The 17559-nt window shown below is 33.4% G+C and overlaps 1 protein-coding gene across 1 annotated transcript in view; it reads right to left on the bottom strand.

Annotated features, from left to right (window-relative positions):
• trh (PAS domain-containing protein trachealess) overlaps positions 1-17559 on the bottom strand; it is a 236811-nt gene that overhangs the window by 28861 nt on the left and 190391 nt on the right. Inside the window, exons 5-6 of the mRNA XM_077444969.1 lie at positions 5361-5437; positions 620-709 (exon numbers count right to left, since the gene is read on the bottom strand). Coding sequence (XP_077301095.1) covers positions 620-709; positions 5361-5437 — 167 coding nt within the window. The remainder of the gene's footprint in view (positions 1-619; positions 710-5360; positions 5438-17559) is intronic.

The following is a 17559-nucleotide window of genomic DNA, read 5'->3' as shown; positions in this document are numbered from 1 at the left end:
TTGGAAAGCCGAACACGTAGATACGTTTACGTGGTCGAGACGCGTAACACTCCTCTGTGGACGGACACACGCCTCACGCCCCGACACGTACCTTCACTAAAACCGAGCTTTAATACATGACCAACAATTAAATCTTAGACGCAGCATCCGGAAGTGCTACCGAACTAAATACAAGTAGAAAAAATCGGCAAACAAACCGGCACATTAAAACTTTTACGTTCATCTATTTTCGTATAAGCCTACATATGTATGTATGTATGTATATCTACGATCAGATGTCTTGAAACCAAGTTAGTTGAAAACAAATTTCTATTTAGTATATGATTTCTATATACATATACCAATAAGTTTCGCATATGCTCATCATTCATTCAGACCAATAGGAATCGAGATAGGAATCGAGATAGGAATCGAGACTTCATTGTTGAAACAGTTCCTCCATCAAATTGGCAAAAATCGTCCTACCCGCTATGCCACCACTTTTTGAATATGTTTAATACCAAACAAGTTTAATATCAAAGATGTCGCTCAGGGGAAACCCGTAATGACATAATGGGGTAATATGAATAAAAAAAGATTTCAAATACATGTTAAATTGATAATAATAAATAAGACTCACTTGTGATAATCCTAAATATATGGAAACGGTTTCCGAAATGTATAGAAACCTTCCATCTGCCGCTACTGAAAGTGCAAATCCGTCCAGCGACTGAAACAAAAACAGAAAATATTTAAAAACAGGTAATTATATATATCAACATGTATGTACCTAGAGGTAGAAAGAATAATATAATTTAAAAAAAACCTTAGTTAGAGTGAAACAATAGTACCTAATTTTGGCTCATTTCCGATCGAACTCTTTCAGCTCTAGTTAATATATTAAAAACAAGTTCATGTAAGATAAACTAAGGTAGTTTTTAAAGGATGTGTGCTATCTAGTGTATGAGTATTGTGAATTGTAAGTATGCAATTACATGTGCATATAATAAATAAACATTGTTTACTTATTTGTTACGCGCCCGGTTTTTCCAATCGTAAATTTTAGCAGTCGATTAGAATCGGACAGATGCGACAATTGGAATTAATTCGACTGTTGTTTTTGGCGTTTGAATCGGAAAAATGCAAATTTTGCGGTAATGAATCACAATTCCACATAAATTTATTTTTAGTCATACGTTCGTACTGACACTAATTATCATATTATATATTTTAAAACAGTACTTTGGCATAAATTTATATTTAACAGCTATGACAAACCCAAGTACTTGTGTAATGCATAGTTATACAGTATGTAATTCATTTCAAAATTTTGAAATTATTTAAATTTGTCCATTTCATGTTTAGACGAAGGTTGAATCTATTAAATATTATAAATATAGCAAAAAATATATGTAAAATAGAGCGATTTTACGGTGTTCGTTTTCGAAACGTGGAATTTGCGTAAAGCGTGCGTACTCTGCTCAAACTGGAGCACGAGAAAAAGCTCCTTTACAATATTTATTTGAGAGAGATTTCTAAAGATTCAAGGCGAAGAAAACACACTTGATTTTTTCAACATTCGATTATTCACTTTATTATAAATATGTATTAGACATAGAGTTTTTTTTGCGCCAATGTGCAGCGATCCGCAACACAGATTTGATACACGTTCCATTGCCGGCACGCGGCTACTTTTATATACGTACAATATATTGAACAGATTTCACCGGAGGACTGCGTTTTACGATTCGGAGCGCATGTGGGCGTTTATCTGTACTCTGTTTTTGAAAAAAAATGTTAAAATTATTCCAAAAAAGGCGGAAAATATGATAGCGCTTATCGCGGCCGAATACCAGCATTGTTAATGTAGAACGCTACGTGAGACTGAATTTTTACTTTATAATTTAACAAATGAATAATTTAAAAATTGAAAGAATACACTTGAGCGATAGCAGGCGATACAGTGGCCCATTTGTCGAATTGAACGAGTGAAAATTTATTTCGAACGAAGAGAATCGGCGTCTAATTCGGCGTCAAAGCGTCCCGAATACAAAACTGGCTCGTCGACAATGGAAAAGAGGTTCCGTGTAAGAGTTCACGTCGATCTAAAATCGAAGTCTTCCTAAATAGATTTTATATGTCGTTTTGCGATTCGTTACGTTTTTCGTTCTGTTTCGTTTGTTCGTTTCAATTTCGGAATTGACGAAACGAACGTCTCTCTTATTGCGCGCGCCTCTCTTTTTAAACGCGTCGTCTTGTTTAGTCGAAAATTAACGTCAGTACATTCATTGTACGAAACTATAAACGTTTTTTTTTCACATCTGTGAACAATGTCTATTAGGAAACAGTTGAAAAATTCACAATTTTCTAACAAATTCTTAACGCCTTGTATGACTAAAGAAAAGCTTATCTCACCTCGTCTAACAATGACGCATCAATTGAGCAACGGTTTTCAATATTCAATTTGTAAAATGTTTTTATTATGTGCTTATATCAAAAAGATCATAAAAAAATGCACTGTATTTCATAATAAATATCAATAAAATATAATAACAGTTCAACCTATTGAAACATTCGTCGAAAGATGCCTCCTACAGATTGCGACTTATCTAGGGTTGCTTTATCTCATTGCTTTATCTCGTTGCAACTTTATCTCTATATATCTAGTTTCACAGATCTAATTCACGCAGATCTCTGACAGAACCAGGCACTCAAAATGGTGCAACTGATCGATTGCACAACCCAGTGTGTACTTACTAGTATACCTAGTATATAGTACACTGCGATGCAAATTCGAATCATTTCGAATTGCGGTCGCTCCGGTTGGGAAACGACGTTCGTTGTTTTGCGAATTGCACCATTTTTTCCTTTATATATTCGTTTTTTTTTGCCAAAACAAAGCTCTCCTACATTTCGAAAAAAGGTGAACGAACAAAAAATATATTGCCGAAAAAACTCGCTAAAATTAATTCATATGTCGTAAAAAAATATCGTTGGCTTTATGCGCCCGACATTGACTTGCGAAACGCATCTAAATTTTAATATTAGATTTTGATATGCAAATTTATAAATATATTTTTATTCTGGATCTTTTATTCAATGAAACGATTCAATAATTATAATTAATAGAATTATAATTAGAATTATGGAAATCTGTTGTAAGATTGATTGACTTTTTTTTAACGTTTATTGTTATTGCTGAAGGCATTCAGTTTGAACATATGTATATTATATATTAATATTATATATTTGTACATATATTGTAATATATGTATGTATGTGAAAAATAAAAATTAAATCATATTTTACATATACAGAATGAATAGAAAACTAGTTCGTTTGAAAATATGTTGAAATTTAAATATGAGATGCAAATTTTGAAGCGTCATATTGCAGACAGAATAAGTGCGAATTTTTCACGAACGACCCAAGTGATATGCAAATCAAATTTTCAAGAAACGATAGTCATCTTCGAGAAATTTTCGAGCAAGGTTATTGTCGCGTGTGCCATAGCAGAGCAGAGCAGAGTAGCGAACGTGATCATAGTGTGACAAAATGCAAATGACAAAAAATATCACTTCCAGGGTCAAAACTGACTAACCAAGGTGTTCTTTAGGCGAATAGACCCAAAAGAAAGAGACTGGTATAGCAAACATCAATGAAGTCAGACAGAGACGGATAGAACGAAAGAAAACGCGATCGTCTCTGAAGAAAAAGCGCAATACATACCCAGGCGAGGCAAAATAAATAATAAAAAAAAGAAAAACTTGCGTGTATGACAATAAACAAACTTATTTCATGCTCAGGCGATTCGGTAGCAAAAAACGTCCAACAATGATAATGATACATATCCAATTTAATGGTCAGTGATCAGGCGGGCGAGATGCTTGCGCAACGGTCGCTCTCCAACATCACCACAAATGGACCTCATCAGCCGATAAGTATATATTCCACAGAAGACCATACCCAATATGTTGGTATACAACCGAGGAAACACAACCCTGTTTTGTATGATGTTAATAACAAGAAGCGAGAACGCGCCTTCAACCGTAGAACAACATCCGAGTGACACACTATCAGATGGTATCAATTCTACAAACCATACAAAATTTTTGACGAATAACTATTAAGCGCTATATATAATTTCGTTAATTTAAATGTATGTATGTATATACAATCTATAAAAAGCTTAAATACCAAAGAATCATTAAACCGTTACTCATTTAATTTATAGCATGTTCAAAAACACACCTTTAAATCATTAAAACAATGATACAAACTATAGAAAAATACACCATACATTGAAGTCCACAAAATAATTAGGGAATCTTGCTTTTCAAATAGAGTGGCTAAAATTTGGAATAGTCTACCAAATAATGTAGAAACTTATAGTAACCTAAACCTCTTTAAAATACATGTACATACATATGTACTTGATAAATTCGTGAAAATAAATGGGTTTTTGTAATTCTTTCTTTTTCAGTTTATTCTTTTTTCTTCCATATTGATTTTTTTTTATTATTCTTATATATTTCATTTAGATTATTGTTTTTTTTTTAATCTTATTTTATATTTGTATTCTTGTATTATAACATTTAGTATTAAAAAATCTCTTGGGTCCATCGGCTATGCCACCTTTTTTAAGTATTCTTAAATAAACATAAATATAGTGGTGTTAGTTTTGCTAAAAAAAAAATCGATATCGAAGACTTTTAATGTGAAGCAATCAATACGTAGCCGCGTTTGAAATAGAGACATTCAGACCAACTAAAAAAAAGAAAACAATTAAAACGAATCCACGCTATTTACAATCGAAATAAATCGATTTGAAAACAATTCAAAATCAATTTATTTATTTAAAAAAAAACCATAACAAAAAAATTAATAAAGGCGAAACGGTAGTAAATATCGGCACACGGATCATTAATCCCTCAAAGTCGATAATAAAGCCGATCCGTTATTTACGTGCGGCGTGCCGTACCAGTGTTTTTGCCGCGAGGTGCAGTCAATATCTGCGCTCGTGTACGTGCCCCGTTCTCTGTGTATATGCGGCGGATTCGCCCGGGCCGGTTCGTGATACTCATTCGGGTCACGATCCGGCGGCCATTCTTCATTATCCCGGCACAGGAGAGGGTGGGGAAGGACACCGAGGGAGGTGAAAACAGGGGTGGTTAGGGGGGGGGGGGGAAAGGCGGTGAAAGACGCCGACGAAGGGGGAGAGAAAGGGGATGAAAGTCGCCGAAGAAGTGTTTAACCCCGGAGATACGTACGAAAGGTGACTCGACCGCCCAGGAGTGAATTTCTAACAAAACTTTATATCAACTATACATACAATAGACTATATTTCGAAATGGCATAATTAGAAGAAAATAAGTATTTACCTGTAATATGTGTGTACCCTGATGCTGTTCGAACAATTCCAATGCTAAACCCGCTGCCGTCCGTCGACTTGGAGGACCTGAAACAATTAATAAATATATATTTATTGGCTCCAAGATGAAGATATAAAACAATTTCAAATAAAAAAAGTTAAATTATATGTGTATAGATAGATATATACATGTTTACAATTTAAAATTTATGAGTTAGATTAAATTAAAACATCACAATGTTAAAAGTAACAACCTGATATGAGGCTTGTAAAAAAGAAGGATACGATTAATATAAAAATACTATTTCATTTATAAGAGTAAAGTAGAAATAATATTATATGTAAATAATATTATAGCAGAAATATAATATAGAAATAATATTATAGCAGAAATATAATATAGAAATAATATTATAGCAGAAATATAATATAGAAATAATATTATAGCAGTGGTGTAGTGCTAAATGTTGAGGTGCCGGTACGCTCGATTTTGCCAATATTTAACCAATATTTAAATGTGCTAAAGACACATCTGGTGCCTCACATAAAGCCTGGTGGTATCCTTGATCCTGACAGACTTTTTATGCACGACAGCGCTCCTTGTCATCGAGAGCGCTGTCGGGTGAAAGATATTGCAAGTGGTAAAACTTTTCGAAAAAATTAAAGTTTTATACTATTTTAATTTTTGAAATTTTTATGGCGGGTCGCGTACCGGTGCCGATAAAAGGTGGCGGGTCGCCGTACCGGCACGTACCGGCTATTCTAAAACCCTGGTAATAAGCATTAATGGCATTAATAAGTTATAATTGTATTATATTTCTGTATGTTAAACATGTAATCATTTTTATTTTAATTATATTCACAAGTTATAGATGCAATTTTTTCGTAATTTTTAATTAAATCTGCGCCACAACTCATATGCACGAGCCCCGCCACTGGTAATACATGAAACAGGATGAAATTAGAAATTCGTCTAATATTAATGAAATCCTGAAAATCTTAAGACAATATAATTCATCTATTATACATACATATGTATATAAATTTTTAATCACCTTAGATTGTATGTTATGGGTTATAATTATTTATAATAAGTATTTTTATTTATATAATTAGCTATTAAGCAAAATTTAAATTTATTTTACATAAATTTTAGCCAAATTAATTAATTATCAATGCGAAAATTTTTAAATTGATTAAAGCAGTTTCAATTAATTAGCCATGATCAAGCACTAATAAAAAATCATCGTACTAAAAACGACGAAGCTTCACAAATGAATGTCGCAATATTTAGCTCAAAACTTTCAATTCATTAAAGAAATTTCACAGAATATTCGTCAAACTATGAAAAATAATTTGCACAATTATTACATTACTATAAATACATACATACATAAACATAATCTCATCCCACACATTTTTCTAATTTCATCCAACCATCTCCTGTGCGGCCGTATACATTATCTCGGGTACCATTCGAGCACTTCTATAGTTCATCTATTGTCCTTTCTTCTCCACGTGACTCACCATTACCATTACAATCTCTTTACTCTCCATTTTATCAACTGCCCTCGTCATACTTCTCACTCACTCATTCCGATTTCTATCTATAGTCGTTATGCCAAGCATACATCATTTCATATATCTTTGAGTGCATTGGATTTTATGCAGCATTCTGGCATTCAAAGCCCAAGTTTCGAATCTACATATACGTCATCACTTTTTCTTCAGACATGAGAAGATACGATCAATCCGGTCATGATTCGGACTGATACATTTAACATACAGATCAATTCTAAAACTGTCCCATACATTTCAATCAATTTTGATTATTTGAATACACACATATGTATATACATAAAAGAGTCAGACAAACTGCATCATATCACCTTATGTCCTTATGGTTTTAAGGACCCTTTGAGAACGAAAGCCGACTCCTGTTCGAGCAAACACGACTTCAACGATAACGTCCTGACAAAGGACACATATCAAAAGGGCATTCTTCGCGTGTTGCGCGTGATTTGTCACACGACACAACGACAAGTCTTTTTGAATCAGTTAAAACGTGAGTCAACATATGAGATACGAGCGCAATTTTAATCTTTAAAAATATCAATTAAAATAGAATAAATGCCAAAGCTTACATACATTAAATACTATACGAACTGTAGGCATATGAATTATAATAATAGGCCACGATAAATTTGGTTTATGGCGGCGTCGAAAAAAGTAACGATACTCTCCATGAATGAAACTGTGGCGTTGCGCAATTCGTGTTTTGTCGTTTTTTAAACTTTTATGACGGAACGTCAAGAAAATAAATTGCTCGAAAGATTCGCTTATCTCGCCGGTGACATCTCAGTCCGAAACATGACCGGGTTGATCGTATCTTCTCGAATATCATATACGTATGTATGTATGTATTTGTACACTTCTATACATATAAATAAGTAAGTTTGTGAGATTTCGTTGGCTCATCTTTATGCTACCTGTGTGATTCGACCGCATCCTGTGCGTAATCCAGGTAAAATAAAACCTTACGTTATTTTCTCGAGAAATTATTTACTACAATAACTCTGTATTCGTATTGCAATCATTTAGCCGTGTTTTTCTTTGAATATAATACTTCATATGCGTGAAATTTAAATAGAACGCGTGTACTTATTATATGTACATTTGTAGGTAGTATAAGCAAGCCTTCAATATGGATTACACAATTAAAAATCATATTGTGAAAAGACAATTTGAGCTCGATAGTCATAATTAATTGTTTATATTCATTGATGTATGTATGTATGTATGTATATTACAATTGATTTTTCCAATGCATATAATTCTTTTTTACTTTATTTTAGAAGCATTGATCTTGATCAAATAGTGTTAATATAAAGAAAAAAATATATACATTGAATTCAATATTATATTTATTTTATAAGAAACAATAATATCGTTATAAATACTTGTAAAGTTAATAGTAATATAAAAACTGTAAAGAAAATTATTTATATAAAAAACTTTATGATTACGAATTACAAAGAAAATATTTTCTTGCACAAAAAAAAGAAACATTTCAAAACCTGCAAGGCTATAAGGTAGCAATTCTGTACCTACAAGCTGATTTTCATATTTAAATTAATAGAAAAGTGAATAAACATTAAAATTTGAACTAAATGAATTCATACGCATTGTTTTAAAATTAGAATATCATATGCATGTATTATACAATATATGCAAATATTTATGAACATTTCTTCGTACCCGTTGCGAAAGCGTTTCGCACACGTGTCCCGGTCTCATCTTCAGACCGATCTGGTATCTTAATGTACCATATCTAGGTACACCGAGAGTACACCCGCTTTGTATGTAAATACAAACAGACCAATAAACAACGGAAAGGTAGTCGCGATTAACCCTTAAACGACCGCACAAATTCCCTCCGGACATAATATGTCGCTAATGAAATACACACACACACACACACAAACACAAACACAAGGTTATCTCCATATTTGATATAATTTTTGAACAAAATTATTATATAAATCAGGTCTGACATTTTAATGTATGAACGAAATAATTTATACTCGCTACAAATTAAACAGGTGAAATTGCACGAAGTAAACTTCCATATTAGCCCGGAGATAACGGTGTAATATCATTAGGGAAGCATTATCCTTACACAAGGAGGATCATAAAGTAATCTAGGGGGTGGCAGGATACGTTATGCACCTATTAGCTAACACGGGGGGAGGATGAAACTTGCTCAAGACTGTGCTTTGCGTGTTGAGATAGATGCATTTTTAAAACGGCACTCTTGAAATCAATACCGATTTCCAAATATCTAAATTCCCTGATGTAAGGCTCATCTATGAATCATCTGAAGGGATTACTTTCGGTGCGAGGTAGGGGTGACGAAGTTAATCGTGGGAGCTTATTGGAAAAATGTCATATAAAAGGTCGAGTTTCGTCTGCAGAAGGGCGTAAACGCCGTTCGTAAATATTCGCATCCTGCTCGAAGTATAACAGTTGTACGTAAGTATTGCGAGCAAGTCAAACAAATTAATATGTATTATATACATATGTATAGATATATTGCGGCTGAAAAAGTGTTCGCCGCAATATAAACGATATAGGAAATCCAAAGAGAGGGAATTAAATGTCAATCTAAGCCAAACACGTCGAATTAATGTTTGCTCGGACTTGATTATTTGTTTGCGGCAAACATTATTCGACTTAACCCTGGAAATATATCGTAGGTTTGTAGTGTGGACCTTTCTGCATTGTATCTATAAATTTAATATGTGAATTGTTTCGAAATAGTGTGATAATAGAAAAAAAAAACTGCGGTAAAAAGTTTATCGCCTCATTACATGTTCGATAGTGTGCCGTTTTGCAATGTGCAAACGACAAGGTTGTATTGTGAAAAATATCGATTTATATTAATGATTGTGTCGTGTAATAATACATTATAATACATATCTATGACAAAATGAATTTCAGTCAATTTTTTATACTTCTTAAAATATAATAGACTGAAATTTACTAATTCAAATCAATACAAAAAATATTGCAACATTTTTCCAAACGGTTAAATTGTACTCATTATTTAATTTGTGGACAAAACCTAATTCTATAGCAGAATAAAGGAAGTTATAACTTGAAATTTTTAAGTGATTTAATTTAAAATAGATCGATTTGTTTTCATGAAAATATAGTACAAAGATACCTTGCCCTGGTGTGCATTGATGATTGATTTTCCTTCAGGGTTTTTGTTAGATCAAGGGTAAGTCTACGATGAGTTTTGTTCAAATATACACTCTCACAAAGTGAAGTTGGCATTCTATTGATCAACTTTCACCCTTCACTTGTCGAATAATGAAGTCTTTACGGTTATTTTCCCACTCTTAGTCATTTAGTGGATATCGCCCAATATCGAACGGAACCGACAACCGTTCACTAAAAGTATAGTGTGATTGGAAATTATTGTATTGAATAAATAAATACAATTCAGAAAAATATCCACGTACAAATTGATATGCATACTTCAAAAATCAATACAAACGTACATATATTATATATAAATTTGAATTTAAGTATTACACATATGTAGAAATTTTAATTTATATTTAAGAATGAGTTTGAGTTTGTTAAAAAAAATTGTTCTAAATTCATACTTAATTTATGAATTGTATAAAGAATAATGATTGAAAATATGTATGTCTATATCAACATAACCAGCAACATACGTATATACATACATATATCAGTGGTTAACATGTAATGCTTTTGATTGTGTGGTCACGGGTTCTATTCCTGGTTTGCTGCTGGCCAGACTTTGAATATGTAGTCTCCAGGGTCGATCTTTTCCTATCAAAGTTTGTCAATTTATCTGATTTCATTGGAAAAGGTTCCAACAAATTGGCAATCCTGTCCTATTTCTCATAAAATTTGAGATATTTGTTGATAAGAAATGTTGTAAAAGTTTGTCCATATATGTCTCTATGATGATTGTAATGTTTAATGATCAATGTTTGTAATTTGGCCTTGAAAAATACTTATGTACAATGTTGACAAAAGATGTGTTAGTAAAAATTGGTGTAGCCTATATAAATAAATAAATGTGAATCATATGTATATAAAAAAAATATATTTTTAAACACACGATCGTTCGTTCGATCTCGTACAAGGATTGTATTATTAAGGGCGAGTGTCTCGCTTATTAAGGGAAGGGTTGAAATTATCACTAACCCCCAGGGTTGATTACCGTATAAATATCACCTGAGTATCTCCTTAAAATATACAATAATCTGATAAATTTTATTAACATCCCAAGAGCACTTCTGTGCAAAATACATACGTATATATCTGCATACATATACCGTACTTTGAATACAATGTTTTCAAATTTTATGACACAAACAACTTTAATTATATATTTATTTATAACGTAGAGATTATGTCCACGAGCACCAATCACTAATCTCTACGTTGCAATATTATACATACATCTGAAAATAATTTGTTTTAATTTTAATTATAATCGTACTAGCTTTCGAGTGAAAATTTATTTATTTTATTTCAATCAAAACTATAAGTCAGTAAGAAAAATTGGCCAATATAAAATTAAAATGTGAATTGGAAATATGTATGGCTACGTTTACATAGCTACCCATACCTGTTATATATTCTAGACATATTTAAGATGCAAATAAACTTTGAAGCAAGTTCAAAATTGGAAAATCTTACCGTAGCGAAACGTTTGACCCAGAAGCTCCGAAGCTACCATAACAGTCAAATATACAAACACGTTTCCCCACTTTTCGCCCGAGTAATCCTCAGGGATTCCTTATTAAATAAGCTGAAAGAAGCTCAACGAAAAGGGGAAGGGGTTCACAACGGGTGAAGGGTTAATTCCCGGGGTTTCGGTTATCTTACTATACAACAGCCTCAGGCACAGCTCGTTGTTTTGATAAATTAATTATTGCCAGTCGTGGTCGAAACCGAAGTGACCAAATCGCCTCTAGGCCGGTCAAATAATCCACACCCATCTCACAGATCGATTTTAGATACCGGAATTGTCTCCATAAATCGAGGCTTCATCTACGTGCCGCGGAAAATACCGATTTCAGCGAGCAAAAGTGGATCAAATCGAAGTGTTGTGTGGATGTGCTAACACGTCCCTGGACAGTGGGCGCAGATGGTCCATGATTTACGTCCTTGTGTTGTTGCTCATATGAAATACGAGCGTATCCCTTTATGAAAGCCCTTTATTATATATTGTTTTCGAAGGGCAACGGCAGCTGCCACCTGCTCGTTCACCTCTGGCTCCGTCGGAAAACTAGCCGGAAAAGATAAAAAAAATACTGGAAAAACGCTGAAGAAATATCACTGAAATTATCGTTGACGTGTGTGTGTAGCACTTTTTTCACACCAAATGAAAGTGCCACTCTTTTCCGGAAAAATGTTCTAAAAAATAAAATTTCATTTTACTGTCTTTGAATGTATGTACAAATAACTACATACATATGTATATTCTGGCTTAGGATTTCTTGTATATACTATGTAAATACAAAGACTTATTTATTTTTTGTTGTCTTATACATCATTGAAATTAACAATGTGTAGTTGCAATTGTCGAATCTCGGTCATTCACAGAATCTTATACAAAATTAAATCAATTTTTATCACAATTTTGATGCTATATTTAAGATTGATTGTAAAACAACAGGCTAACTAATTATTATTATCACAGAGAGTCATTCTTGTTTTATCCAACAAGATAAGTACTATTTCTATATTAAGAGATTATGTCGGATTTATATACATAATAGCAATTTTAAAGGCGAAATATTGTAGCCACATTTAACACTTGCCTTACTGTGATAAAAAAAAATCTGCTAGCCACTGTGCTGGACACCAAGCGTCCAGCTAAAAATGTGTGTTTTAAGTTAAAATGATGCAAAGTCTACGAGGTTGATAATTGTAATCAACCATAAAAATCATTTTATCAGGTATTTAAAGTCGAATAATATAAAATCGGTGCAAGAAATAAAAAAAATGATGGCTGAACCACAGCCATTATTATAAGGCGGTTATCATTCCATATCACTGACCGTTGAGCGCGGCGCGTACTGAATAACCTCTCTCTCTCACATCTGTGAGGCACGTGTTCAAGGGGCTTCCCAAGAAAATAATGACTTCTGTTGATGTTGATCATTGTTTTTATTTCGTAATGACGTAATTCGAATCATAGGAGCTTTGATGAGGAATACATAAATTATGAAGATCCTGCATTCAGTACACATATTTTGAGAAATAAAATAAAAATGGTCGCTATCCATCACAGTGCGGCAAATGCTAATATGTGCTCATACGAATAGACATAGTTCTACGTCAATAAGGAGGCAGTCAATAAAAAGTCTAATTCTTAGAACTTATGTATATAGATGATGCGCGTAACACATTACAGTAGTAAAACAACAATACGACGAAATAAAATAGGAAAATGCATTTACGGCACACGCTTTAGATAAAGCATCAGATTAATTCAACCAAAAATAATAATGCTAAAATAAAAAAAATACAAACCCGTCCAAACAAAGGTTTTCCGACACCGTATTACGTATGCGACATAAAAAAACCCACAGCCCCGTAAAATATATGAGCTTGAACTAAAATTTCGTTGAATTCTACGAACTGTACACGATATATTTAATATACAAAGTATTAATAAAGCGTGTCCTTATATGTGAGAGAGCGTTGACAATTTATTATTGATGTGTATGCCATATACGCCATAATAACGAACGGTGGTTCTCCATGCCATATTATTGCATTCTTCCGTGGTTCTCCTCTAATTAGGACATACTTCTGCGATATAGAAGTGGTTTTCTAGCTCGTTGGCCACACTTCGAATGCTTTCGATCGATCAAGCGAAATTATCGGTCGTTAAGTCAAGCTCAAATCTTGCGAACGGGATTCCGTCACACGGTCATTACTCCCTTTTAATGCGACAAGCATTATCCCCAAGTGTAAAAAATGCAATTTAGATGCAACGCAACTGTCTAAGTATGCGTGTAGTAAGACAGAGTGAAATTATAGTCGGTATCTCTGTAAATTATGTGCCAACTTGTTCTACATGAGGAAGTTTTGCTTTTAGCGTATATAGTACTCGTATAAAACTACATATGAGACTTCACACGCTATAATCATGATATGTATGTAAGTATAAAAAAGCTTACTGAAGCATTAAGATTGTTCTCCATTAGATTTAATTTAATTAACAGAAATAGAAACACACTAAATATGTATAAAACATTCAATTATATGTTCAATATTAAATTTAAACTGTATTATACGAATTGTAAATAGAAAACCTAAATATATTATTTATTACTATTATTAAACAAATTTTTCAAAGAAAAATATTAAGTCATTAGTTTCAGCTGACTAGTTTTAGTATGAAAATAAAACTTTCAAGATAGTTTAATAAATACTTATAAATTTGATAGAGTCCAATGCGGTTATGCGATTTCTATACTTCGTGGTAGTATCCGGTACACAAAAAATATGAAATGAACTGTTGATAGCAGTCATAGAATCTATTTTTTTAGTTTTTTAGTTTGATTGTATAGAAATACATGACATTTTAACACTTGCCTTACTGTGCTAAAAAAATCCGCCAGCCACTGTGCTTGACGCCAAGCGTCTGGTTAAAAATGTATTTTAGGTTAAAATAATGCAAAATGTGTGAGGTTAATCATTGCAATTAGCTATAAAATCATTTTATCATGTATTAAACGTCGAATAATATAAAATAAATGCAAAAACTATCATTCCAAGGCGGATATCATTCTCATAGTGACTGTTGAGCTCGCCGCGTACTGAATTTCCCATCTCTCTCGCATATCTAAGGCACGTGTATAAGGGGCTTCCCACGAAAATATTTTTTCTGTTAATATTGATCAATGTTTTTACTTCGTAATGACATAATTCAAAGCCTAGATACTATGATTAGGAATACATAAAAATATCAAGACCCTACATTCCGTATATTTGGAGAAATAAAATAAATATAATCCCTGGTCATTCACTATCCATCACAGTGCGGCAAGTGTTCAAGAAAACTGTCAAATAAATTGTTTTTGAATGAACAGGAATCCTTCATAGTATCGATGCAATGTATTCAGCAGGATTTCTATTGACAGAAGACGTATAAATAAACAGTGCCTTAACTATGTACATAGTACACGTGTAGGTACAAAAAGTTAAAAACCTCAAAAATGGCTCGTGAAAAGCTACTCACAGCATTGGATATATTATATTATATGTATATATGTAAAGATACATTTAGTATTTCATGTTGCTTTTTAATAAAAGCACAACTTATGATCGGACGATATGGCAACAAAGCGCGTCTCTACAACGGCCGACACAACAACAAAAGAGTAGAAAATTAAGAAGATGGCGTCAGCTTATCCTGAGCTGGGAGAGAGAAGGTGGAAGAGAAGACGAAGAAGAAGGAAGAACAGGGGAGAGACCAAAGAAGAAGACCGGCGCGGCGAAAGGACATTAGCATTCAGGTCTCGGCCCAGGAGCCCGCTCTTAGCAGTTGACTCGGCGTAGCACACTCGTACTCACTTTATTTACGATCTATATACATACATAAAAAAATACAAACACCCACGCGAAATATTCGTCTATGCAAAAAAATATATAAAATAAGGACTAATTCGCAGCGTTTAGCGACGACAAAGGATTCGATGCAGTGCATTCGCGAATTTATTCGGCGCGCATGTGTGTTTGTGTGTACTTGACAAATTGCACATTCGGGTATTTTTATGTAGATTGTACTACCATGAGCCTATTTTGTATTCAACTGTACGCTCGTTTCTTTGGCTTTGAGATAATTTTTCCGTCAATTCTCTCACACGGGGGTTTCGAGCTTCGCGTGGGTGTGGGAACGTACGCCAGTAACAAGTGCGATTTTCAAACTATTGCATTTCGATTTTTTTTTCCTCACACTAAACTAACACATTATTTAAGTACTACAATTACAAAAAACAGCTCAACAACAATATGCAATACCTCAAATTTTAAAATAATCACAATTCAAATCAATTGTAAATCTTCCGATAGTCCAAACAGGGAAATGTCAAAATAATGCTATCTAAAGTTTTGATGAAATTTTAACCGTTCTTTTTGCATGAATTTTATTGTGTTTAATTGAAGTCGTTGAAAAGTGCATTCTCGCATCCACACGCACAGTTTAACGGCCCCACAAGTGCGTTTCTGAGAAGTGCAGTCGGCTGAAATTTGAGAAGCGCTGCCTCTCTCCTCTGTCTCCGCGCGCGGGGAGGACGCGAATGTTTTACTTTCATGACATGTTTATAGAGATAATCAGATCTTGCGCTCGCAGAGTGGAGGAGGCATTACAGATTCAAATGTGAACATGACAAGTGAACTTAAAGCGGTGGGGTAAACCGGGTAACCCGTCCCCCTCAAAGCCCCTCGAATAAAATACCAAATTATCTTCAGAATAAATATACATAGTTGCGGCTACAATGTTAAAAATTTTCCGGTTGCACTTGGAATCGATTTGTGTGAAATAATGTAATATATGAAATATTTTCACTTTGTAGCATGTGGCTGTCGGTTCTCGTAAGAATCCCGACCGCACGTTGGGGATTGAACCTGAGATTTATTGAAGCAATACATACGTATGGGGTGCTGTGCATCCCCTTTCGCTTTGGATGGGTAGCTATGATGTTGTATCGAAGAAAAACTATGAAATATTGTATCGTTAAGGTAAATAAATGTGCTAGCTTCTAATTCGAATGAAAATATATGGTACAAAATGTCACAACTATGGAACGAACCCAAGTCAGCAGATTTTTAGTTTGACAAAAACAGTAATTAGCAGACTGCAATATATTTATTTATTACAATATTCCTATAGTTACATGACAGGGTAGTTCCAAGTCATCACTATGGCTAAACAAAAAAAAGAAAATAGTATACAATAAGATGAAAATATAATAAAACATAATTAAAACACAAAATAAGCATAAATATAAAACAAATATAGTAATAGAATATGCTACGATTACAAATTAAACAATCCCTCAACCAGATCAGTTTACTTTAGATTAAACAAATCAAATCTAATTGAAATCTGGTTGAAAAGCTTGATGCCTCTGGCAACAGGCGACGAAACCATCAAATTGGTACGCGCCCCAGACGAGGAGAATATATTGTAGTATCTAATATATCTGAGTTGGCTGGGAACGTTGAAGCTCAATTTTGCAAGAATTTGAGGATTACTCAACAAACCAACCAGTAATTTATAAAAATGTTTCCCCAAAAATACTATACGTCGTGACTTGAGGGAATTATAACCTAGTGTTCCCAGCTGTTATGCACTAGGATAGGGCCAAGGATAACGACCGAAAACCATCATGTAGGTATATCTGAGAAAATTTCTCAGATTATCAAACAAAAGACTCTATCAATAGATATACATAAAATATATAAAATTAATGGAATAAATTTCTCGCTAATATTTAGTAAGACAAAGTTACGTATGATCTGATTTTGTATTAAGTATGCATAAAAGCAAATTTTAGAACTCGAATTACACAGTACAACCAAAAATATCTACTCAGTACTCACCCAAAAATACTTAGAATATGATACGAAATATATACAAA

This window comes from Arctopsyche grandis, chromosome 13 (assembly GCF_051622035.1).
Source record: "Arctopsyche grandis isolate Sample6627 chromosome 13, ASM5162203v2, whole genome shotgun sequence".
NCBI classification, from domain to species: domain Eukaryota; kingdom Metazoa; phylum Arthropoda; class Insecta; order Trichoptera; family Hydropsychidae; genus Arctopsyche; species Arctopsyche grandis.
This window is presented reverse-complemented; position numbering and strand designations above follow the sequence as displayed.